At 43.1% G+C, this 27,992-nt stretch overlaps 1 protein-coding gene across 1 annotated transcript; it reads left to right on the forward strand.

Annotated features, from left to right (window-relative positions):
* The first annotated feature begins 1,101 nt into the window (after positions 1-1,101).
* Positions 1,102-26,434, forward strand: ACE2 (angiotensin converting enzyme 2). Its single transcript, XM_064407619.1, has 18 exons — positions 1,102-1,435; positions 4,425-4,583; positions 6,455-6,548; positions 7,165-7,308; positions 8,652-8,764; positions 9,288-9,396; positions 10,123-10,220; positions 11,734-11,903; positions 12,956-13,182; positions 13,963-14,107; positions 15,589-15,687; positions 16,328-16,450; positions 16,782-16,954; positions 17,862-17,920; positions 22,389-22,489; positions 23,449-23,565; positions 24,803-24,997; positions 25,629-26,434. The coding sequence occupies exons 1-18, from the start codon at positions 1,247-1,249 to the stop codon at positions 25,747-25,749; spliced, it is 2,436 nt and encodes an 811-aa protein (XP_064263689.1). The 5' UTR covers positions 1,102-1,246; the 3' UTR covers positions 25,750-26,434.
* The last annotated feature ends 1,558 nt before the right edge of the window (positions 26,435-27,992 follow it).

Raw genomic sequence — 27,992 nt, forward strand, 5'->3', positions numbered from 1 at the left:
GGGAACATGACCTCTGGGGAAGGGTTGAGTGAATGTTGTTAACTTTCACTCAAGAAAATTGGCTACCACAAGATATTGAAGCCAGCTGTTTCCTCGAGGTCCCTGGTTTCTGGCTGTGCTTGCCAGATGCTTGTTGCTGGTGGCCCTGCTGGGGCTGTGCTGGATTCCCAAGGGCTCCTGAGGGCTGGACCTCCTCTCCAGGGTTTGGCAATGAAGGGCCAATTCCTGCTGCTCCCATGGAGGCAGACTCGTGGTGGTTTCAGAGAAATGCTGCTGGGAACGGGAAACCAAGCCTGTGGATGTGGCTTCAGAGTTGCATCTCAAAACAAACCCTGACAAGACCCAAAATAAAACCATCCAAGTGATCCTGAGCAGAAATAGGCTAATTTAAAAAATACTAAGGCATTGTCTGATCGATAACACTCAACCCAAGCTGCATTTCCAGAGCTAATTCATGCATTGATTTTCCCATTGATTTGCAGTAACTGCTGGGTTCCTAGCTAGATTAGCAAAGGTATTTAAATATTAAGATGGAGTCATTTCAGTAGCCTTAGTCACCTTAGTACTTAAATCCAGTTGATTTATAGTTCAGATTAGGTCTCTATACAAGATGCTATGACCCCACAAAGTCTCTTGCTGCTTTTTGATGGCTCAGTGAACACATTTAAAATTCAGGTTTTATACGCCCCAATTGCTTTGAAAATGAGGTCTGTTCCCCAGATCACCTGGGCTTTGCAAAGCTTTTAAAAACATGTCCCTAAACACCCAGCCAGGTACCCTCTCTCAGACTCAGTGGGGTTTCTTCCTGCCTGGGAGTTAAGGTTCTTGGCTTGGTGTTTCAGTGAAGTTTCTAAATATTTTTACAGCTTATCACCAACCTGTTAAAGGATTGACAGATTCTGAGCTACCAGAGACACGGGTAGGCTATAGATAAAGTGACCAGCTGTATCATTGACAGCACATTTGGGAAACATTAACCAAAAGTAAAAGCTTTTTATAAGAAGGCCATAAAACGGCAGGAGTAATTATATTTTTCCAAAGTTAATAATTGACTTTTGTTTATGTGGCTTTTTATAAAAAACTTTTTCCTTTCTCTCCTATAATGAATAAAACCTATAAAAGGTCCAGCAAATTAGATTCAGCCTTTCTTCTTCACAGTGGCCATGCTTGAAGGCTGATGAGGCAGAGGCCAACAGAGAAGCTTGCCTGAAGAAACCTACTTTGTTGAGAGGTTCTCATCCTGAACATGAATATGTTGGTCCACTTCTGGCTTCTCTGTGGCCTGAGCGCTGTTGTGACCCCTCAGGATGTCACACAACAAGCCCAAATGTTTTTAGAAGAGTTTAACAGGAGGGCAGAAAATATCAGCTATGAGAACTCCATTGCCTCATGGAACTACAACACCAACATCACTGAGGAGAATGCCAATGAAATGGTGAGTGCTCCATCCTGCATCCTTACTGTTCTCTTAGGAATATGACACTTTCTGGTTTGTTTTGGTTCCACCAAGCTTGTCTGAAATTGGAGTGTTACTTCTCTAGTAGCTGTGCTTCATTTTGGGAAGGGTAGAGGAGCTTGTTTTAATGTAGCAATGCTCACTGGATGTACCTGGGCCACTACCAGCCTTGGGTTAGTACTTGGACTGCCTCCACTGCAGAGGGATGTCCAGAAGCTGGACTGGCCCTAGCCATCACTTCAGGTCACTCCAATGAGTGGAGGGAAAAGGCAAGGGAGCACTGCGTGTTCATCCTGAAAATCTGTGTTGGATGGAGAGAGATGCTGTGCTCTGCTGAGTCCAACACCACCAGTGCCTCCTGGTGTAGTGTTTCTCTGTGGGTTTCCCTTTCCAAGAACAAAGAATTTCCCTTTCCTCTTGGAGAGGGCGTATCCTGTGGGTGAAAATCCTCTCCAAGGGCCTGGGGTAGATGCTGTCTGTGGTGCAAGGAAACAGGATTTGAACCTTTCACTCACATGAGCTCGGGTCTCCCACTTTCCCTAAGACCAGACAAACGCTGGGCTTTTTACTGACACAGGCGGTTGTTTTACTTCTCAGTGAATATGCAGATATTTTCTAGATGCAGGCATTCTGTTAAATGTTTGCTGATGGATTTATTGGCCCACACCAGTTACTCAGTGGTGGACATTTCCCCCTGCCCCCATCACTCTTCTCATAGTCAGGGCTGTTGGTAGACTGCCTGGAGGTATTAGACCGCAAAAAACGAAGTGAGATCACAGACTAGCAAATGCCAGCAGAGGAGTTTCTATGGCAGTGGTCCTGCATGTTGCTTTGAAAGTCCATTTCTGTCTGCAGGAAGGACCACAGTACTTTTATTTATGCTGTCTTCCAACACAGTTCTTGCATTTCAACACCAGCCTCTGTCTGCCCCAGCCCTGGGGGTGTCTCTAGGCAAGAACTTGTCAACAGCACGCAGCCATGGTCTGGCTGGTTACTGATATTGCCATGCCTCAGTTCAGTATCTTGTAAGCTCAAAGCCTTTCAGAATGAATACAGCCACCTTGAATTTTGCTTTGTTTTGAAGCATCACATTTTTTAAAGTTAACTCAAGCCTTAGAGAAAACAATTCCAAGCATAAAAAGCTGAACATCCTGCATCTATTTTTGCCTAATGGCTGGTCTTTCACTTTATGGTCATATAACTTAATTAAAACATGTTTTAATTATCATATTTCTTAATTAAAGCAAGGAGACTGGTTGCTGGAAGAAATCCTAATGACTAATCATTGTCAATCTGGAATTTTTTCCAAGGCACCAGACACTTAAACTGTAATGTTTCCAAACACATAAAATGAAAGCCCTATATAGTATTTTCAGCATTAATGAGATGATAATAAAATACATGAGGAGATACCAGAAATAAAACCAATTAGTCTGGTATTCAGAGAGAACTTTTTCTCTCTCTTGGTCTCTTCAGCACTGCTGGTAATAAACCCACTGATTCCCCTCCTCCCATTCTGCTGAAGGAGAGTTAATGAATACTGTCCCTTCTGGCTCCTTCACATCCATTTTCCTTGTAAATTGTGTCACAAGCCCTACAACTATTCCTCTGACTTATCAACCAATTCCTCTAATTGTGGAAATATCAGACAACAAGAAAACTACTTTCTCCTGGTTTTGTAGCCAGCGAGCCTCCTCTTCTGCCCTGCCACTCCTGAGGCACCTCTCTGTTCCTGCTCAGGGCAAGGAGCTCAGGAACACACTGGCACAGCAATGCTTTTCTCTGGGTGTTTATCGAGCTCTTTTCCACTGGGCTCTGCAAGCTGCTGAGGAGTGTCAGGACTGTTTGTTCCCATGAAGGGGAGAGTTTGGAAAGCCTCCCAGTGATGGCTGCCCGCCTGCAGCTAGGATGGAGCTGTGGAGATGGGGTTACCACAGCTTTACATCTGCCACCACAGCTTTACATCTGTCACCACCCCTCTGTGCTGGAGCCTGGAGCCGTGGGTGCTGTGCCCCTGTCACACGTGGGGCTGAACAACTTGGGCACAGCCCTACAGAAAGTGTTGGTCTTACTGGTGTGTCTGCCAGGGGTGAAGGGTGCCTGAGAGCTCCTCAGGCACAATATGACATTGGAGTTCCCTGATGCCTCAGGTATTACAGGTATTACAGGTGCCCTATCCACAGTCTGGGAAGCTCTGGTGTAAGCACAATTAAATAAAATCTCCCAAGGACCTAGGTTAATTAGTACTGTTCTTATTGCCATTTGGAATTGCTGCTGATGTGTTAAACTGTAAACACATTAGAAAATGGTGAATAAGACAGTCCCAACTCCAAATTGTGTTCTAATGCTACTACTTGGTGAACTGAAATTTGGGAGTTTGTAATTGCGGAAGTGTTAAAAGCAATCTCATGCAAAATGTTGAGATTCTGCACACCCAATTTGGGCAATAGTTTAGAGCCTCCTTTGCCCAAGTATAATCTTTTATTTGTCAGCATTTCAGAAGAAAGTGATATTTGCCTTAAAAACAGACTCAGTATCACTATCTTAGCAGCTGAGTGTTCCTGCTACTGCAGCAGAAATGGGGATTAACATCTGGGTCACAGATCTCTTTGTGCCCTGGCTTATTTCTTCACAGGTGGGTGAAGAAAAGCACTAAGGGAAGAAAAAGTGATTTAGAATAGCAGGAGTGATGCTGCAAAGTAATGCTGGATCAATTATAACAACCAAGGTGTGAGTAGACAGTCATGCTTATTGCTGTTCCCAAAGAAAAATGGTTATCTGGATGTGTGAATAAAACAAGGCCAAAAAGCTCTGTAGCCATTTCACCAGGCAGTGTAAGCCCTCAGTCCATGGGTGCTCTTCACAAATGAAGTTCTTCCTAGAAGTGATATTTTTTTTTCTGCTGAGTGCATCAGGCCACTCCACTCCCTTGGAGGGATTAATTCAGGGTTGTGTGAACCCCTTGCAGAGCAAGGCAGGCGCCAGGTGGTCCGCGTTTTACGAGGAGGCCTCCAGGAATGCCAGCAAATTCCCAACAGACAGCATCACAGATGACCTCACCAAGCTCCAGATCCAGATTCTCCAGGAACGAGGATCATCTGTTCTGTCATCAGAAAAGTATAACAGAGTAAGTTGTTGAATGTGGTTCATCATTTTGGGGGGGGGTGAGTTCAGCTGCCTCTCACAACACCCTCAAGCCATGGCGCTGTCACCACGCTGCTTGTTTTGGGGTGATGGTATGGTATGGAAGTGTTCTAGGTGTTCCCAGCATACAGGACTGGGGGTAGTCTGGCCTAGGAAGCTGTTTAACATTTCTGTCAGCAGTTTTGCCATGGAATAAATTTCACACACACCTCAGAGCAGTCCTTGCACTTATAGCTGGATTAGCCATAAAACCAAGAAAGGACATGTGGTAAGTGCTTGGTGAAGTCCAGACCCAGGGCAATGAGCAGAAGGAGATGGGTACAAGGCCATTCGATGAGTCAAAAAGGTGGAGATGGAGGAAGTCTTTCTTTCTCTGAACATGGTACATTACGACACTGGGAAAAGGAAGGAATGTTTCATTGTATTGGGCTCTCTGGGATGCCTGAAAATGGGGAGGGTTCCACAGAAAGCTGCTGAAGGCCAGCAAGGTTTGGCAAGAATCATAATGAGATTTGCTCTGATAAGCTCACCTGAGAGGCAGATATATGGATAATGACTATATGTGAAATTGGAGTGAGCAGCTATGCAGACTCAAAAGGGATTTATAACCAAACACTTGAGAGTTAAATTACTTCCCTTTGCTGAAGATCAAATTGAAACATAGCACTGAGTCATGGGTACCTACAGTCCAGGATCCTACAGTCCTAATTACAGAAGAATCCAGAGAGTTTTCTGCTAAGGTTAGCAGTGCTAATCACTATGCAGGAGAAGCAGCAGATTGGCTGGATGTCATGTCTGATCCAAATAAGATGCATTTCTGAAAAACAGATTGTGTTGGTGGGAATGCTGGCAGTTCATACAAACAAATATTTATTTTGGATCACAACAGTGCACTAATGGTAATGTTGTCTCTGTTGAGGAGATGTTCTTCTGTACCCTCCCTTTTAGACACTTGGAATTTCCTAGATAATGGCCTTTGGGGCTGAAGTTATTGATTCATGTTTGAAAAGTGACTTTTTTATACAGCCTGATGGGGTTTCATAGGAATATCCAAATATTCTTCGCTGACACAAAAATTTGCCTGGGCACTGATTGATTTTAATGCTGACAGAAGTAAAGTTAGAGGTACTCACTAATTACCCCTCCCACTGACAGCTCTTCAGAGTTCTGACTTAAATCTCTAAGTGAGAACTTGCATAGTCCTAAAGGGAAAGATGAAAATGGTACATGTCATCCTTGAGGCATGAAGACATGGAAACATTAAAAAATATTTAAAGCCACGTAGCATAGGTTCTGAGATACAGCTGAATGATTTCAGGTGCATTTTGGCCTTCAGCTGGCCCAAGACATGAGCCATGGCTTCTCTGTGATGGAGTCCAAGCAGATCCATGCAATCAGTGTGATATGAACACCCACAGGCAACAGTCAGCCTGGCAGCACCTGCCAAAGGGGCCCTTTTTGCTGCCACTCAAAGCCACAACCTCCCCACAAAGTTTATGTGTGTTCATGCTTATGAAAACACATTGATAAACTTTATTTTTTTATGGCTGCTGTGTATCGACAGCTCTCTTGTGACAGTCAGTGCTCATTGAATCCAGAGCCCTGTCTGACTGGATATTTAGGACCTGTAGGTTATATCATATATTTGGGAGATTATCTGTCTTTTCCAGCTAGATCTGGTTCAATAATGCATTTAGGCAAATTCTTTCATTAATCTCTCCTGAGCTCAAACATATGCTTAAATATTAAGCTGGTGAGTGAAGTGTTGATTCTAGCTTTTAAAGAATTAGCATAATTGGCTGTTATTTTGCACAGAGTAGGTTTCTAACGGGCTGTCTTGCATCTAACTTGCAGCTGGGCACTGTGCTAAATACAATGAGTACCATCTACAGCACTGGGACTGTCTGTAAAATCAACGATCCATCGGAGTGTTTGGTGCTGGAGCCAGGTATGACACCAACCACTGTGTTCTTCAGCCTGAGGGTGCAGAAGGAGAAAGACAAAGGGTGGCTCCTGACTGCAAAAGAACAGGCTGTAATTTCAAGAGATACTTCCTGCTATCTAAAGCTTAGTCATAATTTAATTGCACCTTGCAGTTCAGGCACCTCTATTGGACCTTCTGCCCACGAGACATACTGTCTCCTGTTTGTAGGAAAAAAAAATTGGGGAGGGCTGCTCACCTTGTTTGGCAGCCTGCCTGTCACCTGGGCTTTGCCTGTATCACAGAAAATCTATTTTTTATTCCCTGCCTTCAGTCAGATTGACTTAATGTTGCATTGAGACCAGTCCTGAGAATTCTACCAACTTAAGGGAAGCTAATGTGGAGAGAGCATTTAAGAGACTATGAGTCTGTGAGACTATGGATGTGCTCCATGCTTCTTAAAGGCAAGGGGGAAACCTTAAATTAGGAAAGAATGCATTGAAATAATGGGATCTTTCAGTATATCGAGTACAAAGTGTTTTCTTCTCTGTTCATGAATTTCTTTCACTTTGGTTTGTTTGCCTGTTATGAAAGAAAAATTCTGCTTTTTCAAAGCCTAGCGCCTACTTTTTTGTTCTGACAGGTCTGGATGCTATTATGGCTGACAGCACTGATTATAATGAGAGACTGTGGGCCTGGGAAGGCTGGAGAGCTGATGTTGGCAGAATGATGAGACCATTATATGAAGAGTATGTTGAACTTGAAAATGAGGTTGCAAGGCTTAATGGTGAGTCAATTTCTGTTTTCTTTTTGTTTCTATTTTTTTTTCCTTCTGGCTCCCAGAAACTAGTAAATATACTGCAGTCTCACCCAATTTTCCCAGGAATTCAAAACACATACATAACTTGCACATAATTTGCTCTTGGTGTGCATGTCTCAAAGTAAGAGACAATGCAGACAACTGCCATTGACCAGTTCAGAGGTTTCCTCCCAGCCTGGAACAAGAGGCACCTTTTTGGCCAAGCTGGCACCCTTCCCAAAGGCCACAATGCATCAGTGACCCTCATTACATAGCACCCAGAACTGCACCATTTGTGATTTATGGACAAGCACACTCCATTTAAACAGCTTCTGAGTGTTCCTGAGTTTTGGCAACATCTCCTCTTGCCTATGGGCCCTGACCTTCTTGCAGCAGCCACAGTTATTGGTATATTTATAAGCATTATTCCCTAGCTGGAATGATCAGATTTGTTGGCTTGGGACAGCAGCTGCAGCTGGATGTTCAAAAAGGATTTTGTACTAAAGGAAGTGTGCTTCCAGTCTGAGATCTCCACACAAATCATATGGAACTGTCTTTTCAAGGAACAGCGGGAGCTGCCTTCTAATTTTCTTTTGGGGTCTTCTAAAGTAGCTTCTGAAGTAGCTACATCATCTGTCTCTTGGCCAGACTGAAGCTGCATCACCTGCTTTTCCATCCTCCTTGTTTTGCAAAAACTGTCAGCTGGTGCTGGATAAGAAAATATGGCCCAAACAGTAAGACAGGGAAAAAAGCCAAACATTAAGAAATGGTTATTATGACCTTCCTCCATACCACCAAGGAAGAGACTTCAGCTAGGAGCCCTTTTTACTCTAGGCTTGAAGGAGCTCAGTGGACTGGAAGAGGTAATGGAACTGGGAGCTGAATTTCACTTCTGGTTTCTGCATCTGTCCTGGTGGTTTAGTTTCTGGAAGAGGGGGCTCGTATTCAATGTCCACCAGTTTATGCCTTCTGTGAGAACACATTAGTGTCCAGCCTGAGGAGAGGCTGCTGTCCCTCATAGCCCCAGGAGCTCCAGTCAGGATTCCTGATTTCCTTTGACCTCCATTTCCAGACTGAATGACCCTACCTAGCAGATAACCATGACATCAATTTCTGAATTTCTTGGAAATCTCCCATACCTGCATGTTCATGAGGGAGACCCGCAGGGAGGCTTTCTCCTCTCTGCTAAACCCAAACTATCTAGAATTTTGCTGCTTTGCTTTGGGGGAAGGCTGCAGGTCTGCATGGGATCTGCAGGGAGCTGCACTTTTCCTGCACACCTAAGCAGTGCCACTTGTGGTGTCCTCATGTGATGCATCCATGCTTTACAGGTTATTCTGACTACGGAGATTACTGGAGAGCAAATTATGAAGCAACATCTCCAGAAAATTACACATACAGCCGTGACCAGCTGATTGAAGATGTGGAGAAGACATTTGAGCAGGTAGAGGCAGAAAGAGCTCTCATCTGGGTTGCAGGGCTGTGTTTTGAAATGGTGGACTCACGTGCTGATGTTATGAATGAAGATGAAACCTGCTTTAAATTGGCTGGTCTCAGTCTACGTGGGTTTAACAGAAAGAGATGTGAGGAGACACACATGACTCTTCTACCTCTGTAGCTGTTCAAGGACCAGCTCGGTCCCCAAAGGCTGGGAAAGAGGGAGCTCTGCAGGTCCATGTCTCTCCTCCAGGTAGGATCCATGGAGTAGATGGCATCCTTGATACTCCAGCTCTAAAGTTAGCAATGCCCCCTCCCTCATACCTGAGCAGGTATGATTCTGTGGCTGGAATCTGGACTCTGCCTGAGCCCTGAGGCAGGGGGCAAACCTAAGCTGCAGGTTTGGGGTTCAGTTACCTGCCAGGAGCTTTTTGTCGGAGAGAGCTTCAAGGCTCTCTGTTTAGGAGTAATGAGCGGAATAGAGCAAAGTGAAAAATAAAAATGGTTTCCTTCTCCTCCTCTGCCTCCAGATAAAACCTCTGTACGAGCAGCTGCATGCCTACGTGAGACACAAGCTGGGGCAAGTGTATGGCCCCGAGCTCATCAGCTCCACAGGAGGCCTCCCTGCTCACTTGCTGGGTATGTCAACACACCCATGGCGTGCAAGCCTGGCTTTATACACAGGACAGTCACCTACAAGGCACATGGGTGGAGAATAATCTGACTGTTTAATCAATATATTAACAAAAAGGTTACAGATAAAAAAAGAAGGGTAGAGGAGAAATGGATAAATTCCTAGCAGAGATGACACAACTGCTTAGCAGCGGTAGCAGGAAGGGAGGGTAGGTATTCTTATCCTTGCCAAACCTCACATAGCACAAAAGTCCAGCACTTGGCTGGGACATTTCCCTCCCCTCTGCAGAACTTGTCTTCCTTAGAAATGAGAGTTCCAGAGAGACTTGTTTTTTCTTTCAGATTTTACTCTAAGAACCCACATTTCATAACTTGGCTTTCAAATCATGCAGCATTAAGCTGCCATAAGTGTTGTGTACCTGAACATGGCACAACAATCCCATGGACTAAAAAAAAAGGATGTTCAGTTTTCATACACCTTTAGGAATGTCATCAGTCCTGAAACTGTATTATCCAAGAATTGCTGATATTGGGTAATGAAAGGATCCTTGATCTGAGTTTGACCTATGCATGACCTTCCAGAAGTGCTCCCCTTCACATCTGGATCAGGCCTGGTTGGATGAATAGGAGTCTCTATTTTTGACACTGCATGATTTATAGACCTGTCTGGCACCTTTGAGTAATACATAATAAATCATTCAAAATATTTTTTGTTTCTCTCTTTTTCTGAAGGTGATATGTGGGGTAGATTCTGGACAAATCTGTATGCCTTGACTGTTCCCTATCCAGCCAAACCAAACATTGACGTAACTTCTGCAATGGTTGAAAAGGTAAGACATGCTTTCATGCAATATGCATTATGTAACAAATCTAGAGGGTATAAAAATTATGTAGCACATATCAGCTGCTCTCTAGAAATCCATGGCTGCCCTCAGGCAGACACACTGCCAACAAAGTGTTGCTTTTTGCATCCTTTTTTTGCTTTTCTCTTTTAAGTGTTTATGCATTTTTCACTGTACCCTTAGCTGTTCTCTGTTTTCCTCCACCCTCTTTGACCCCCATAATCTTGTCTCGAAGTCTATTTTCCTCAGAGACTCTTATCCTCTAAGAGATATATTTTGTACTTATAAATATTTCAGGACTCCTGAAGTGGGCTGATATCAAACATGACCTTTGCCAGTCATTACCATAATCAAATAGTTTGTATATCACAGTTTGTTTTATTTTTGTCAGTCCTGTTTATTTGGTTACAGCTACAACATTGCAGAAACTGCAATGCTGCCTGTTATCTTTTGATACCTGCATAGCAGCATAAGGCCTGTGTTTGAGATCTGCAGAGCTAACAGCTGTGCCACCACCTTTACCAGACCAAGAACATGGGTTCTTATCTTCATGGGAAGATAATTCCCTGTAGTCTTGCCAAAGCTTTACTCCTGTTTTAAACTAAAGGGAATTTGATGGAACTAGATGGAATTTGATTTCTGAATGCAATTATTCACCTGAAATCTACTCTCCTCTTGTAAGCAGTACTCCATGAAAATGTTATACGGGGAAGAGGAGGAATAGTTGAATTTCATTCCTTAGCAGTTTGCACAAGTCTGCATTAATCTCACCTCTGTTTTTCACTACTGACCCACTTGTAGTCATAAATATGTGTCTGTTGAAGTACCACTGCAAGAAGGGAAGCATTACTTACATAGCCTTAGAGCAATGGGTGGGCTCATCCTTGTTGGTGGGTGTGCCCCATTTGGGATTTTCATCCAAATGAGCTGTTTGCCACCCAGGTCTCTGTGACAGCTCATCCCAGTAAATGCAGAGCTCCTGCTGGGTAGAATAATAAAACTGCTGAATGGCAAAATTATCCAGAACATAACCATGCAGTTTTAATCTGGTAAGCAATTCCCACAGATACATTTGCCAGGTTTTATGGTTCTGGCTGAAATCTCATGCTCATCTGCTGGGAATGTAGCTCCACTTCCTCAAATGTGTTGTCCCCAGGCTGGCTGAAGTGACTGAAGGGTCGGATCACAGATCTGACATACAGGAACGCATTTTTTATCTTACTTTATCTTTTATTGAGAGCTTCTCTGGTCTAGGTCAGGTGCTATCTGCTGAACCTCTGAGTGCAGAAACCTATTTTGTTTGCAGGGAAAACACTTAATTCCAGTTCCCAGCAGAATTCACAGAAGTGCCAAAGGCAGGCACTACTGACTTACTCTCAATAGGCCAGGTGCAGGTGTGAAGCTCCTGGGAAATATGAAGTCAGCTGCACTGCATCAAGGAGAGCATTGGGAACAGGCGACATGCAGAAGCAGAGGTTAATGGTGGCATTGTCTCTTTCAGAAATGGGATGCCAATAAAATATTCAAATCTGCTGAGGCCTTCTTTGTTTCCATTGGCCTTTACAACATGACTCAGGGTTTCTGGGACAACTCCATGCTCACAGAGCCAGACGATGGCAGGAAGGTTGTCTGCCATCCTACAGCCTGGGACCTGGGCAAAAATGATTACAGGTACTGAAACTGCTATGACCCCTTTTTGTACTGCCTCCTAGAACAAACCTATTTTCATGAAAGGTGCACCATGCTGTCTTAAGTTATAATTTCTCCTTTATTTTTTTCTGGCTGAAAAGAGGGGGAAGGAAGACAAGAGAGCAGGGATCCTGGGACTGTAAACCTTTCTGTATGACTTTTTCTGTGAAGATCTACTCAAATTTACTAGTAGATATACTCAAGATCCACTCTCAAATTTTAGCTGAGAAGTGACTAATATTTTTATGAATTAGAGAAATAATGGCTATGTTCTAGGGCTTAAGGGATAAGCAGAAATGCAGGTGGATACCAGTGAGATTTATGGACAACTGCATATTTTTGCAGCAAGGGCGGGTCCCTGGGTGGCAAGGGAAAATCTCCTGAAAGTCCACTGTCTATCTTTAGCAGAGTTATCCAGTTTCATGAAAATCCATCAGTCTCTTCCGTACTTGGGAAAGTGGGACAGCAAGTTCCCACAAAATGAATGCTTCTTGCAGAAATTCTGACCCCTCTTGCAGTCCACACAGTTACCCAGGGAAAGAAGCTGGTGCACAGCCAAGCCTTAGTGAAACACATCAGTGTCCCACCTCAGCAGTCTGGGGAAGATGAAAAGAAACCCTGTTTGGAAGACATTCCTTCAGTAAATTGTAAATCCTACATGAGGATGAAGTAGTAGGAGTCACCAACACACAGCGTTTTATACATTACCAAGATTGGTGGTGGTTACTCACTCCCACACATACAGAGAGTTTGTCACCAGGTTTTAGGGAACAGTTGTTCTCACAAAACAGCAGTTTTCTCTTACTCCCTGGGGAATTTCAAGGTGGCTGAAGGTGTTTTGCTGAGTTCCCCATGAAGTATTGCTGCAGCAGGAGGATCTGCACTGCATACCAGGGTGTAGCTGCCCAGGTTTTGCAAAGGGCATTTGCAAGCTCTGGAGGGGCTTTGCCCCATGGCTCTGGCAAACAGGATTCAGTCAGCCTTTCTCTGGGCCACTCTCTCTCTAACCACAGACACTTTATTCTGGTGTGTAGGATCAAGATGTGCACCAAAGTGACCATGGATGACTTCCTGACGGCACACCACGAGATGGGCCACATTGAGTACGACATGGCGTACTCGGGGCAGCCCTACCTGCTCAGGAGCGGTGCCAACGAGGGCTTCCACGAAGCTGTAGGTGAAATTATGTCACTTTCTGCAGCCACGCCTCAGCACCTGAAATCTCTTGATCTCCTAGAGCCAACTTTCCAAGATGATGAAGGTAAATAAATGCACAGATATTATGCATTTATGCGAAAGCACTTTTTGGTCTTATTTTGTAGCAGAAGATTGTGCCTGCAAACTCAGCAATCAACTGATAGGCTTCTGAAAATCTTACTCCTCTAATTTACCAGAAATACTATTTTTTCCCCAAATTGCATTGTGAAGCAAAGATCACTACTTTGCAATGCTGTTACATAATTTAAAAAGAAGTAGCTAGCACTTCACTACCTTCAACACTGAACTCATCCTTTAATTTTCATAGTTCATTTAGATGAGTCTCCAAAACTCTTCAATTCTGTTGCATGAATCCATATATATCTCTATCACGATATGCATTTAGCAGTTCAAATGAAACTGAAACGTTGAGATTTACACCTCCCACTTAAATGAATATTGAGTGACAACATAGCCCTCATTATAATGCAGTTCATCTGGCTTCTGAGCACTACCTTAGATGGATGAAAATGTACATTTTATACATTTTGAGATGTCTTCAGCTCAAAATTCCTCAGAAACTGGAGAGGTTCTCAGTGATGGGTAACTAAATGTACATGTCAAAGGACTAGGTTATTTAAGAGTTTGAGGGAAAGAGACAAAATTCCTAAATGATCTTATCTCGTGTTTTTTTTCAGTAGTATTCTTCCTTTCACTTTTTCCTTAGTGAAAATCTGTAATTCAATTAAGATGTAAGCATTACCTGTTAAAGGAAATTACTTTAGCCATCTAGTCAGATACTAATTGCTACCATAACCATTACCTAAACTGCTTCTCTCTTTAGAAACTGAAATCAACTTTCTGCTCAAGCAAGCACTAACCATTGTTGGAACAATGCCTTTTACTTACATGCTGGAGAAGTGGAGGTGGATGGTGTTTAGGGGTGAGATTACAAAACAGGAATGGACCAAACGATGGTGGGAGATGAAGTAAGTTTGAGAAATAAAGGGGATTTTTTTCATATGAACCTGCAAACTCAACCCTAGTTACTCAACATACTAAGGTGTTTGTGCCCCATGGGACAGGATGTGTGTCTCTGGATGTTTCTGTAAATAGCAATAGGGTGCTTGATAGAAATAACAACTGTGGTGCAGACAACGTCTCATAATGTCTCATGTCACCTTCCTGATAAAGACAGCCCATGGCCTTTGCATGGCCTCTTCCAGATCAACATTGCTGTCCCCCTGACACATTCCCCAAGACATCTTCACAGCTAAAGTACAGCCCTTCTCTAAGTCTCATTGGTCACGTGCTCTGGTTTGCTCCCCGCATGCTTAAGGACAAGTGAAGTTCGTTGCACTTGCCAGCCAGAGAAACATGCAGATCTCAATCCACCAAGTATCTGAGCACACTTGTTTGCTTTGTGTTTCCTTCCCACCGTACAGTGCTTTGGGAGGCAAATTGTCTGAAAGATTTTAGACTGAATCTTTCCTTCCTTGTGTACTAAGATACCACCTTTGTCTGTACAGAAAATACAGTTCCCTCCGCAAGTAATGGCCAGAGGTGCCTTTTCAGATTGTGCCCATTAATCAGTCTATTTTCAGCACCTTGGAGCACAAGATTAAAAATAAATATGATTCAGACTGGAGTTTGTAATTTCCCAGGTTGGTTTTAATATGAGGGCAGAAAAATGCAAAGAAACCAAACAAGTCCCACGCTGAAAATGGAACCTGAACTCTAACACGAACATGAACAGCAAGCCTCCATCAGCAAACAGAATCTATAATAAAAGTTGATATATGCAAGCCTCCTGACCCACTGTAAAAATCAATCAGCTTCAATGTATTCAAAAGTAGCAGAGATGTCAGAGAAACAGAGAATGACAAATTGTTCAGGGAAGCTTATCACATCTGTTGCAGTGGCACTGCAAAGCTCTCTGCTTGAAATACAGGTTTATGAAAAATATTTCCATGGAAGCTTATTACCATTTTCAGAACTCAAGGCATGGGTTTGTTTCTCAGGAAACACAGTCTCAGGAGAGGAAAATAAAGAGAAATCTTATCTCCAGCCCAGTGGCACAGGAGGCCATCTGCCTTTTGGGTTGCCCTTGTCTCTGCATGCCCTTGCCCAAAACGAAAAACAGGTCTCTAAACTCAGGATGGGCCAGGGCATGAGGTGGTTTGTGTGAATCTCATGTCTTGCAGATTATTTCATACCACTAATTGATCCGTGCACACCCTGCTATCATACAAATCCCTTCCTTGTATTATGAGTTTCCAAACATCTTCCTCTCTGTGGTCTCCAGCTGTGGAGCAGAACTCGCTTGGGGTTACTGAGAGCTGTATGGAATCCTTCTGTTTGCAAGTGAGAGGTGTCCATATGTATCAGACAAAACAGAAGAAAAGCTGAGTCAGATTACCTCTGCTTATTGTCTATAAACAGAAATGCTGTGTTATTCCTTCCTCTCCAGGAGAGCCATAGTTGGTGTTGTGGAACCAGTCCCTCATGATGAAACCTACTGCGACCCTGCTGCGCTGTTTCACGTGGCCAATGATTACTCCTTCATAAGGTAGTGCAGTGTTTAATTCATTACTTAAGTTTTGTCTACATAACAAGCCCCAGCTACCTAAAACATCTGCTGGAGAGTCTCAGGACCCAATCTTATTTTGTTTAAAGCCCAGAGCGAAGGTTGCTGATTTCAATGGGAGTGTTTCTCTGCACATCAGGAGTTGTTCCATAATAATCTCTGAGCAGTGAGGAGGCTGCTGATCTTCTTGCTGAACAGGAAAGTTTCATGATGCCATCAAACAGGAGGAGCGCTTCTGTATGAGATGTTTGCCTTCTAGGGGATCACTGTGCCCCATGTTGTTTTGGCCATGAGCATGCAGCCCTGGATGTCTGCTGTGTCCTGGCCACTTCATTTTAGAGGGCTCAGGGCAGAGAGCTGGACCTTAAAAACTTTACTCTCTCTTGATTTATGTGGCAACAAACAGATTTGAGGCTCTTCTAGTCCACTTGATATTGGCATTTTTTTAGATTTGAGTTAGCCTAGCTTGTAAATATCAGCTGGCCTCTGTCCCTGCAGTGCAGTCTCCCAAGCAGGAATGACAGCTGATGCAGCAGAGCTTTCCAAAGGCCAAAGGCTTGCAGGTTTCCTTGACAGACAGCTAATAAAACCTGTGCCTCCCTTTTCCTTGCCCTTTCTTTAGATATTACACCCGCACCATCTATCAGTTCCAGTTTCAGGAGGCACTTTGCAAGGCAGCTAACCATGCTGGCCCTCTTCACAAATGTGACATTACCAACTCCACTGAAGCTGGGAAGAAACTCAGGTAACAAAGCAAATTTCTCACATGTAATAATCAGAGAGTAACAAAGTTTCTGCAGTAAATGAGGTTGTATCAAGAATAAACCTACCTTGGAAAATTAGCCTATACTTGCTCAATTCATTTTGCCAAGTTGACTAAATTTATGTATACTAAGGTTCTAAACTTCAAAGGTTTAATTACTTGTTTGTGGGGATAAAATATTTTTATGAATAGGAATAATGGGAGAAAGGAGTGAATTCAGAAGCAAAGAATACCTTTATTCTGGTCACAGAGTGTTTTTCTCATCTAGATGGAACTTGGCAATAACATATTACTTCTTGTTCCACATATACAGACAATTGCTGGAATTAGGGAGATCCAAGCCCTGGACTCAAGCACTGGAAAGTATAACAGGAGAAAAATACATGAATGCAGCTCCCTTGCTCCACTACTTTGAACCCTTATATGAGTGGCTGAAAAAAACCAATTCTGGCAGATTCATTGGCTGGAAAACAGACTGGAAACCATGTATGTATGGCTTGTGGTGATTTAAGGACATGAGTTATTCTTCACAGCCCTTGGTTAGCAAAGTGCCTCTCTCTTGTAGCTGTTGGAGGCTCTTCTCCCTAAAAAAGCAGCGTTATAGGAAATAAACACTGAGCTGTAAGTTTTACTCAGTTTAAAGTTTTGGAAAACCAACTGGCTTCCTCATGGCCAGAGCTGAAGAAGTCAGCAGGTGTGTTTGTCACTGCCCCACCCAGTTCTCAGAAGCTGAGGTGTCTTTTTTTTCATGATGGCAGCACTCAGAGTGTGGGATGGCTCTACAGAAGGAAGAAAGATTCATAAGCCTGGTCTGGTGTGGCACCTTCCTGAGAGCAGTGTGCCTGTATTGCAGAGCTGGGAGCCACTTGTCCAGGGAGCCAGGTGTAGGGGCAAACCAGTACAAAAAAAATTACTGCTATGGTTTTGCTGACATGCGTTAGTCAAAGAGGGGAGCTCAAAGGGAGGAAAAGTAGGAGACTGTGGAAAAATGTGTTTTTCAGCTTAATGTGACACTGAGTGATGAACCAGACAGGTTATATTTGTGTAATCATTGCTTGCACTAGAGAACGTTGTAACTCTTGCAGCCCTGTGCCAGTCTCTGATAGTGGGATTCACCTAACCAGGCACCAACATCTGCATCTAAGCTGCTCATTCCCAGTGATAGGAGAGAGGAATTTTCCTTCTATCTGCTACAACACCAGACTTGGGAACTGACAGCTCAGATGAGTGTGTTTGCAGTAGAGGTGACTGAAGGGAAACAAAATCAGTCCCCCCAAGCTCTCCAAGGGGAGCAAGGGAACCTGTGAGGAAGCTTTACCCACCTCAGCATTTCCCAGGAGCAGACTTTCTGTTGCAGCAGCTCTAACATGGCCCTTGTTTCTTTCTAAACCAGATTCTAGCAATGCCATCAAAGTGCGCATCAGCCTGAAGTCAGCTCTGGGGGACCAGGCGGTGAGTGTGTTTGTGCTCTGGCACCCTTCTTACTGCTTGGGCAACAGAGGTGTTGTGGTGATGGCTCAGAAACTGAGACAGGGTATGGCTGATCTTGGTGTCTGAAGGGTGGCATCAGCTCACGTGAAGGGTTATCACATGTAAGATGTCTCGTCTAAGTTTGTGGTCAAGGCTGCCTCTAAAATCAGTGGAGGAACTTCTGAGTGAGCCCACCCATCTTAGCTAGTTATCTGTAGACATAACCAATCACGATTTTCCACCTCCTACAGAACAGGCCTGGAGGTCTAACATAGAGGAACCTGTGCACACGAAAATGGCTGTATTTCCCCCAGATTTGCTGATGTCTCCACTTAAAGCTTCTACCTAATTTCTTCTAATTGCCATTTTCGTGGCTATGGTGACTGCCTTCAGAAGTTATTGGAGCAGCTCATTTCACATTTAAAAGCAGGCTGGTGGATCCCACTCTTTATCCTTAAATGCTCTTGGTTTCAAACTAAAACACATCTGTTAACACATTTCTCAGGAGATTTTTGTTTGGCTGTTTACAGTAATATTTGCAGGCCCTGATATGCACAGCTGCCTCCCTGCCCTCCTGCCCTGGTGCAGAGGCAGCTTTGTTTTGAGATTGCAGGGGACAGTGCAGTGCAGATGCTTCTGTTTCAGATGAGGCGAAGGGCTTTCATTCCCAAGAGCTTGTCTGCTTTCCCCAATTATACCAGCTGGTCCAATAAAATGTATTACAGCAATGAAAAAAAATCTCATCAAAGCTGAAGATGGCTTTTACGATTTTAAACAGAGTGTTGGCTTAGCCCATCTGCTTAACCCAGGCTGAAAATTCACTCCTTATTCTAACTCTTCCTCTTTATGCTAATCTCACGGAGGCGGTGTCGAAGTTTAAGTGCAGACACTTCATTCCTGTTAATAGCCATTTTCACCTTGCAGGACATTAGTAATTTTCCAAGAATGAGTATGTCATCAGGCAGGCCATTTAGACCTGCATGTTGGAGCCTATTGCACTAGCAAGGACACAAACCACAGGGTGATTTTTCATATGAATTGATGCTCTTGCTTCTATCACTCTCTCACACGCAAGCCCCTCTGGAGTTTTATTGCTTCCTAGACTGCCCAGTCAAGTTAGATACAATTCAAAACTGATATCAACAGCATAAAAAGGCTCCATATTACAACAGGTTTATTAGTCATTATGGTTAATGTTTAGCTTAATATCATTTTTATGCCTGTCTTTAGCCATCATAGTCTTTTGTTGTGCAATTGAGCAGCTGTAAAACAATCTCATATAGATTACTTAATTTGAATTATTGCATGGACAGTAGGTTCCTAAGTTCTGAAGAGCAAGCCATACATTTTCCTCTCAAAACCAGTTCACATCAGCAATTTGCAAGAAACCTTTTCTATTCGGTTGCTTTCTGCCTCCCCACAAATTTCCCTTTTGCTGAGCCCCAGGGACAAGGCAGAATGCTGGTATGGCAGCAGCAGGTACATGTGTGAACTGCCATAGAGAAAAGGCAGGGGGAATCTCGGGCAGAATCTCAGCCCAGCTACCCACAGCAATGCGTTTTGGGTGCTTTGCACAGCTCACAGTGCACAGAAGCTGTGGGCAATTGTTTGTTTAAGATGTATTTTGAGTTGCTTTACCCTGACCTACCAGCACAAAGCACTCTGGATATGCCAGCAGACACTTTTGCATTTGTGCTCGCTGGCTCTGGAGGGAGCAGGCAGGGAAAGATTCCTGCTCTGGGCTCAGGTACAGCCGTGCTGGGGGCCAGGGCAGCTGCAGCTCACACAGGCCGTGACTCAGCCCCAGCAGGGACGTTTTAATAGCCCCAAGTTCTGGCAAATTAAGCATCCAGACTCTCGGATGGGCTCAACGCCAGCTGTACCAGAGCGTGCACTGCCGCAATTACCCTGCTAATTGTTTTCAGGCTGATGAGATTAGAGCTGCAGCCGCAGCATTGCTGGATCACGGGTGCAGCTGATGAGGCTGAAACAGCCACAGCTTTGCTTCAGCTGGGGCTTTATGAAAGTGCCCACACAAGGGAAACTGCTACAAGATCCCCACTGAATCCCTTGGGGTCTGTCATATTTGACATCAACGGTTCCAGGAGTGCCAGCCCCTGACTGCCACTTGAAAACCAGACCCCTCTCCAAACATTAGCTCAAAATTCTCTAAAGGGTCAATGCCATATGTGTGACCACATTGTAAAGGGCTGTCATACAAGACAGTGTTAGAGACTGGAGAGCTGCCAGCCTGCAGGCATTTAGATGTATTTTGCAATGAAAAATCCTGTTTGAATCAGAGGCCACACTTACACTGCCTTTCAAATCACATATGGGACCTCAGAGTGAACACACTGTAACGGAGCAGAGGTGCCTGGCAGAGTTCTTTTCTGTCTGAAAGCAAAGCATCCTCTGTAAGGCACAGTGTAGGGTGGGTGCCCAAGATGCCAGGGCAAGCTGTGTGGGTAGTCACAACTCAAACACAGATCAGAAGCCAGCCAAGTACCTCCCATCCACACAGCCAGTAATAGTATTTATAAAGGCAATTGAGAGGCAATTAAAATACATAAGACTGAACAGAACAAAATATAAGTTAGCCAAATTAAAAAATTATTAAAAAGTTAACGCGATAAGTACAGAAAGCATCAGTAGAGGAATCAAGCTCATTAGATCCTGGTAAAAAAATAATAATAATAAAAAAGCACCACTGCAAGCCTAAAGATGTTGGGCATAAATAGAAAATTGAGAAAGCCCAACAACAGCCTCTTAGCTGTGATAGTGAACAGTGCCAGCTGCTGGAGGCAGCAGCAGTAACAAGAAGAGGTGCTTCAGCGCAGGAGAAAGCTGGGGGCATTTGCCTCACAAAGGGAACTCGGCCTCAGCCTTTCCTGGTGGGAACAGCCAGGGCTGGCACAGCCCCTGCCCTCCAAACGCCCTGGGGATTGCTCTGTGGCTTTGGGTAGCTGTGCCTTTCCTGGGACCTGGTCCTGAATGGACTGACAGCAGTGGGTTCTTTCTGCCCTTTCCTGCCCTTTATGAATAGAATCAGGACTCTTTAGGTGGTGAGGGACCTTTAAAGATCAGCTAGCCCAACCCAGCTGCAAATGAGAACATCTTCACTTAGATGAAGTTGCTGTAAGCCTCACCCAGCCTGACCTTGAAGGTTTCTAGAAACTGAGTATCCATCACTTCTCTGGGCAAAATACTCCAGTGCCTCCCCACAGTAAAGAATTTCCTCCTAGTAACTAATCTAAATCAACTCTCCTTTAGTCTAAAACCATTACTCCTTGTGCTATTGCAACAGACCCAGCTAAACAGTTTGTCCCTGTCTATCCCTCATAGATGTGTCTTCCTCATAGATATTTATACATCTCTCATTTTACGTCAGTGTCAAGAGATGGACACATCTGAAAAATGTAGCTTGGTCTTATAAAGCCTGTTACCATAGAGCTGCCTTTTACCACACCTTCCTGAATAATGTTCAAGAAAGTCAGGAGGTGACTTTCTATCGCTGACAGCATTTATGGGCCTTCCTGCCCAGGTACCATAAACACAATCAAATCTATGCCTGAGTGGAATAAAAAGATATTGCCACAGAGTTCAGCTGGGAATTTTCCCTTTGTGCACACATGCTATTTCATAACAGACCAGGCTGCTTTATCACCTCCTGTGGTGGTTTTTGCCCCCTGTACAGCTCTCGGTTCCTGCCCCAAAGAAGTTGTTTTTGTCTTCCACTGCAAATAACTTTGGACTCATAAGGCAGGCCAGGAGAAGCCTGCACACATGCAGGTTTTGGTTTTTTTTTGTTTGTTTGGTTTGGGGTTTTTTTTTTTTGTTTGTTTGGTTGGTTTTTTTATATCACCTGTCTATTCTCCAGGGAAAAAACCCCAAGTATGTGCTTGCTGCAGAAGTACTGATACAAAGTTTTTTACCAAAACAGACCACAAACAAAAATCCAAGCTCATCAAGCAAGTAAATTAGCCACTTTCATACAACAGCTCTACCACAAAAGTTCTCCTCCTTAACAGAACAGCTCTGCAAATAAACTTCTGTGATTAAAACAAGATCTAAATAATGAAATTTTTAAAATTCAAAGAGAATATACGATATTTAGTAGGAGTAGTCTTGCTGATGCCTTTTCTCCCTGTAAGGCAGGGAGGTGTGCTGGCACTGCAGCTTCTTCAGCAGCCCCATATAAAGGTGCCAGAGACTGCAGAGGGACAGCATGATATCTGGCAGCAGGGATGCCTCCTTGGTTATTCTACTGCACAGTGCCCAGATTAACAGATCTGAAGGGTTTGGCTTGGTTTCTGATGTGCTATCATGGCACAAATAAATAATACTGAAGTGCATGCCAAGCATTACAGTTGCTATTTCTTTTTAGAAGGATTTCTTAATGTCCCTGATTTCTTGCCATCTCTGAGGAATTTCTCTTGTGCTCTTTCTGCAGTATGAATGGGATGAAAGCGAGCTCTTCTTGTTCAAGTCATCTGTCGCCTATGCCATGAGAAAATACTTTGCAGAAGTGAAGAAACAGAAAGTTGCCTTCGAGTGAGTGCTTGCCTAATTGTGCCAGCTATGCCTGCATTGCTTCTGCTCAGCTGATGGCATGAACTGGTGGGATTAATTGTGCCTTCTGTCAAATGTCTACATCAGCTGTTCGTAAAAGGCAATGTCAAACATCAGCTGTTTGTAAAAGGCAAGATCACAGCTTGAGTATATGAGATCTTTCCCCTCAAGAGTCTGAAGTTTAGGAATAATGTGCTAAAGTTAGGTAAGAAGGCTTTGTCTCCTGCAGCTTAATCAGTGATGGAGATGCACCTTGACAATTTGTGCCCAACACGTATATAGAAATATCAGGGAAGGTAGACTGATTAGAAATAAACATTTCTAGCAATGTATGTATATCATACTGAATATCCAAGGGGTTTGGGGCTTAGGAAAGATAAACATGGTGACTATAAAGCACTAGAATTTGGTACAGACTTACTAATTTTATCCAGGTTCAGTTACAAGCATAAAATCTTTCACCTGAAAGTGATTTTGGTAAGAAAAACAACCCTTTTGATTAAGTATTTTCAATAATGTTCAGGAGCTATCTACTCAAGCTATTAGATATTACTTTATAGAACACCAGTCATCTAGAATCTACTCTAGAAAAATAAGGAAGAAAGCTATTTATTTCCACTCTGTACTTCATACATCACCTCATTCATGAGATCAACTCCAAACACTCTCTGTTCTGCAAGTGATTATGTGCTATGGAAAATTACACCAAGACTTGTCTTAGATACGAGAGAGACTGTCTCCAGCTCAAGTAACAAATTAGCATATAGAAAAAGGGATTCTGGCAGGAAAATAGATTTCACTTCCCAGCTGATATCACTATGCCCCCAGTGTAAACTAAACCTTTGGCAATGTCAGTCAAACACTGCTGTTCACTGGCTCGAATTTAAAGCTAATGTCATCTGAACAATGAAAAGAACCTTTTCCTTCTGCTTCTCCTTCAGTATTACAGACATTCATGTTGGGGAAGAGACACAAAGGATCTCCTTCTACATTACTGTCAGCATGCCAGGTAATATCAGTGATATTGTGCCCAAAGCTGACGTGGAAAATGCCATCAGGTGAGATATTGCTTTCTGGGGAAAGAAAACCAACCAACCAACCACCCAACCAGATGGAAGGTTGGAAGGGAAAGCAGTGCTTAAGTCAGCTGAGGCAGAAGCAGTGACAAGAAAGTAAATTCTGCAGTTAAAATGAAAATAGTGGGATGAGGGATACTAGGATGAAAACTATTATGACAGAAAGAAAATAGTCCATCTATCAGATGGTATCCTGGATAACAGCCAAAGTAAAATGCTACAGGGTGTTGCCAAAACACATTTCATTTGCATCAGACCTTGCCAGCTGATCTAATTGCTCAAACTTTGACAGGAGCTATTTTATATCCTGAAATAAAGAATACAGTAATGACGTGTGCATGCACACGAGTGTTCATCCTCTCATTTTTTAAAAGTCAGTGCAAGAATTATTGTTAACAAGGACTAATGAATAATGGTGTACTAGAAAGACAGCCAGATGTATTTGATTATATAGAAGAGGTCAGAGCAGGAGCTAGTTCTCACTTACAGGTCAATGAACAGCTCTTTTATAGCATGGTGTGACACCACTGTAAGTAATTGCTATAAAAATGATAAGTAAAACTGCAACTCTGCAGAAGATCATGGGTAATGTGCAATGGGAAATGAAGAGGGCACAAATCTAAAAGCAGCATCAACCTGAGATGGGGTTGAAGAAGCAGAGAGATAAATTGGTGAACTAAGGGAGAAGAATATGGCTGTGAAAGTAACTCTTGGGTTAGCACTCAGTAGCAGATGTGGAAGTTTAAGGAAAAACAAGGCACAGGTGAGACACCGGGGAAAGGGTTTTCAGGGCAGTGAGAAACACACTAATCGAAATTGTGTAAGACTGTAGGAGAGAAACAGGTGAGATGTCAAAGTTGTGGTTTTATGTGGCATAACTAAGAAACTTTTCAATAGACAAGAAATGGTAAAGAGAATGAAGGGCAAAATACAAAGAGAGGAGATCAGAAGGTTCATTTAATAAATGTTAAGACTGAGTTTAAGAGTCCATACAGTGTCTGAACACGTCAGTTAAGCTGAAATAGGTTAAGGGTCTAAGTTTCTGTGGTTGTTACTCACATGCCAGAAGGAAAATGGGTTTAGCAGTACCTCCTCTGCAGCCTTTTAACTGAGATGTTCAGGGGAACCTTACCATGCTGAAGATTTATAAAAAAACTGAAAACTCTTCCTTTCCTTTCAATAAATGTGTGAAACTCTTTGAATTTGCATTTGATGGCAGGATGTCTCGAGGACGAATAAATGAGGCTTTCAGACTCGATGATAGTACGCTGGAGTTTGTGGGAATACTTCCAACCCTGGCTGCACCTTATGAACCCCCTGTAACCATCTGGTTAATTGTATTTGGGGTGGTCATTAGTCTGGTTGTCATTGGAGTTATTGCCTTGATCATCACTGGGCAGAGAGATCGCAAAAAGTGAGTAATATTTTTGGATAGTATGATCATTACTACTGGAAGATGTCCCGATAATTGAATCATCAGGATTTTTTACAGATTAGGCATCAGTTTATCTGAAGCAAGTTAAGGAATGAAAGCCTGCTATCCCTTTCCCATCAACAGTGATAGCTAAAGGTTCATCTCCCTGTCTCTCACTACAGGACAGCTTTGGCAGCTTAATGCAATTTCCCCATCACCATCAGTTTAACTAATGCTTTGGCCACTGGGAGCTGTAGGGTGGCCAGGCTTCTGCCAAGGAGGAGGGGATGTCCTGCTGGGAATATGGTGCCTTCTCCAGCAGCAGAGTTGCCCACATTCATCAGCACCTGCAGTTTTCTGTAATCTGATTGTAGGCTGTACAGTAATGATGTTTTCCTTAAATATTACTGCATTAACAAGTATAGCTTGGTTGGGTTTCTATGTCCCTCCACTAACAGGGTTACTAAGAACATAGCAGATTTGCTACAGTTCTTCTTAAACCTAACTCAACTTCTTTTATATAAATATTTCCAGTTAAACACAGTATTATTTACAATCAGGGATTCTGGGGATCCAGAAGGACTTGGAACAGAACAGGGACCTTCTAATATAAAATGAATTTTCATTACAGGAGAGCAAGACAAAGCAGAGGTGAAGCAGGGTCAAATCATGAAGCAGTGAACCCCTATGGTGAAGAGGGAAGAAGCAACCTGGGCTTTGAGCCAGCTGAAGAGACACAAACATCATTTTAAAAGGTGTGGGTACACTAAGGGCTTCTGTTTTTTTTTTTATTTCATTTCACTTTTAACAATAGTGCCTAGCAAAGGAGCAAAACACTCTGAACATCATCAAACAATGTCTTCTGTTTGACCATTAATCTACTGGTTCATGGCCAATAGCAACTAAATCTGCTGTTTATGTGGTAACTAGAAAACATGCATGGCTTTTCTATGACTTATGTGCATAACATTACATGCCATTTGTGCTACTTTTCATGCATGTGCTACCTCCAACTTCTGTTTCCTGTGTAATGAGATACAAAAGCTTGGAAGTATGCAGTTGTACACAGACCAAGACACACAAACCAACTCATATACTCCCAAAAAACATCTACATCTTTCCAGATGGAGACCTCAAAAGTGTTTCTAAAATCAGTGATGGAAAAAGCCTTGACTATCAGAAGAACCTTAGTGATAAAGAACTCAATTTGATATGAACTAACTGCAATTTTTGCACCTTCAAGAAATCTGTATCAATGTAAAATGGATACTGGATGAAGACTAACAAGCACTGGAAGTTTATTAGAAAATGATAACATAAGTTATTTTTCTAACTGTTTGCTTGATAAGTATTGTAAAGACTAAATAGCCCATGCTCCCTCAAAAAAAAAATCGCTTTTATGTTGACATTAAAAATGGAAACTTCCTTAATACTAAATTATCAAAGTGGTTTTGGTTATTTTTCCCTATACAGTTGGCCATTGCTTCCTCTATTACAAATACTGCATCACAAATGCTGCCTACAGCAAATATAATTGTGCTGTTATATACAAGGGGCAGTAGATTGAGCCTTGGGAAATTCTGGTTGCACCTGAAGAACGAAGTCTGTTCACATGTAGGATAGAGCAACACTGGACCAAGTTGCCTGTTCTGTACTCTGGGAGAGGCTGTGGGATCTCCACCTTCAGAAGTGTTCAGAGATCAGGTAGATGAAGGTATGGATGGTGGAGCAGTGGAGATAATGCCACTCTGATGGAGAAGTGTGGCTAGATGACCTCCAGAGGACCCTTTCAGCCACATTTTCTATGATTCTGAGTCTTGCAGGTCCCCCACCATAGCTGCAACCATGCCAGTGTGTTTTTTTCTGTACACGCCCAATCACTGAAAAACCCAATGTTTTCTGAAACTCAGTCCTGAATTGCAACAAAGAGCCAATAACAAACATGATCCTGCATGAAAAATGCTCAGAAAATGCATGGACTCTTAAAATCAAGGGCCTCCAAAATGACCACAATCTGTAGAAAGCAGCCAAACACATATCTGAAAAGTATTCTGGGCTCTACAGCTTCACAAAACACTGTTATAATGCTGCACATTCATTTCCTATTTAACAGACAAGATCCTTAAATGAAGTAAAGTAGTTCAAAATGGTAAGATACAAATTGATGGTGAGCTAGACACTAATGCAAAGGAATGAAAATACTTTTGTTAAGTTGCTTATCTATACCACATATTCCATTGCCATAGCAGCCCCAAACCTTAGCACTTGAGCTGGATTTTTAGGATAAATAAATCACCTATTTGTGGTCTTCCTAGTTACTTTGCATTAACACAAAAAAGGAATGGCAATCCTGGAGACAATAAAATAAAGTAATTAGTCATGCTGGCCCTCTTCAGATCTGTTGTTAAGAGTAACTTTTTCATTATGACAAAGCTTTGATTTCAATACAATTAATTTTAAAAGCTGTGCTCTGAATCAAAAAACACCATTCAGAACTGTCAACATATAAAGCCACTACAAGAATATAGTGGGGTGTTGGAAGACCATAAAGAAAAGACAATATTTATATGAAAAAAATCACCTGCATGCATTAGGCCACAGCTTCTGTGCTGGGAGAGCCCTTCCTCTCCTATTTTCTCAGTGTCAGTGCTCCTTCCTGACCCTCTCTCTGAGCCAGCACTCCTTGGCCCAGGTTGGTCCATGGGCAGCACCATACCAAGCCCTGCCCCTCTCTCCCATGCAGTTCCATGGCCCCAGGCCTGCACAGGTGCCCAGGGTCATTTGCATGACCCCAAATGCAGCTTTTCCTCAAAGACACCTGCAGCTCCCCACGTGGACAAGGATGTGCTCTCTGACCAGCTCCCAGGGCTGGCACCAAGCGATGCAGGCAAGCACAGGGTGGGAGCCTCTGTCTGGCCAGAGACCTGCATCTCTCTCTCCTCTTTCCCCACATGTCTGCACCCTGCATTTCTTATTCCTTAGGTTCAGGTGAGCT

This window comes from Passer domesticus, chromosome 2 (genome assembly GCF_036417665.1).
Source record: "Passer domesticus isolate bPasDom1 chromosome 2, bPasDom1.hap1, whole genome shotgun sequence".
NCBI lineage: Eukaryota > Metazoa > Chordata > Aves > Passeriformes > Passeridae > Passer > Passer domesticus.

Bases quoted from the DNA above. Each gene is read 5' to 3' on its own strand.
- ACE2 (XM_064407619.1), top strand. From the start codon at position 1,247: ATGAATATGTTGGTCCACTTCTGGCTTCTCTGTGGCCTGAGCGCTGTT. The intron at 6,549-7,164 runs GTATGACACCAA...TTGTTCTGACAG, and splicing joins GTGTTTGGTGCTGGAGCCAG to GTCTGGATGCTATTATGGCT. The intron at 10,221-11,733 runs GTAAGACATGCT...TGTCTCTTTCAG, and splicing joins CTTCTGCAATGGTTGAAAAG to AAATGGGATGCCAATAAAAT.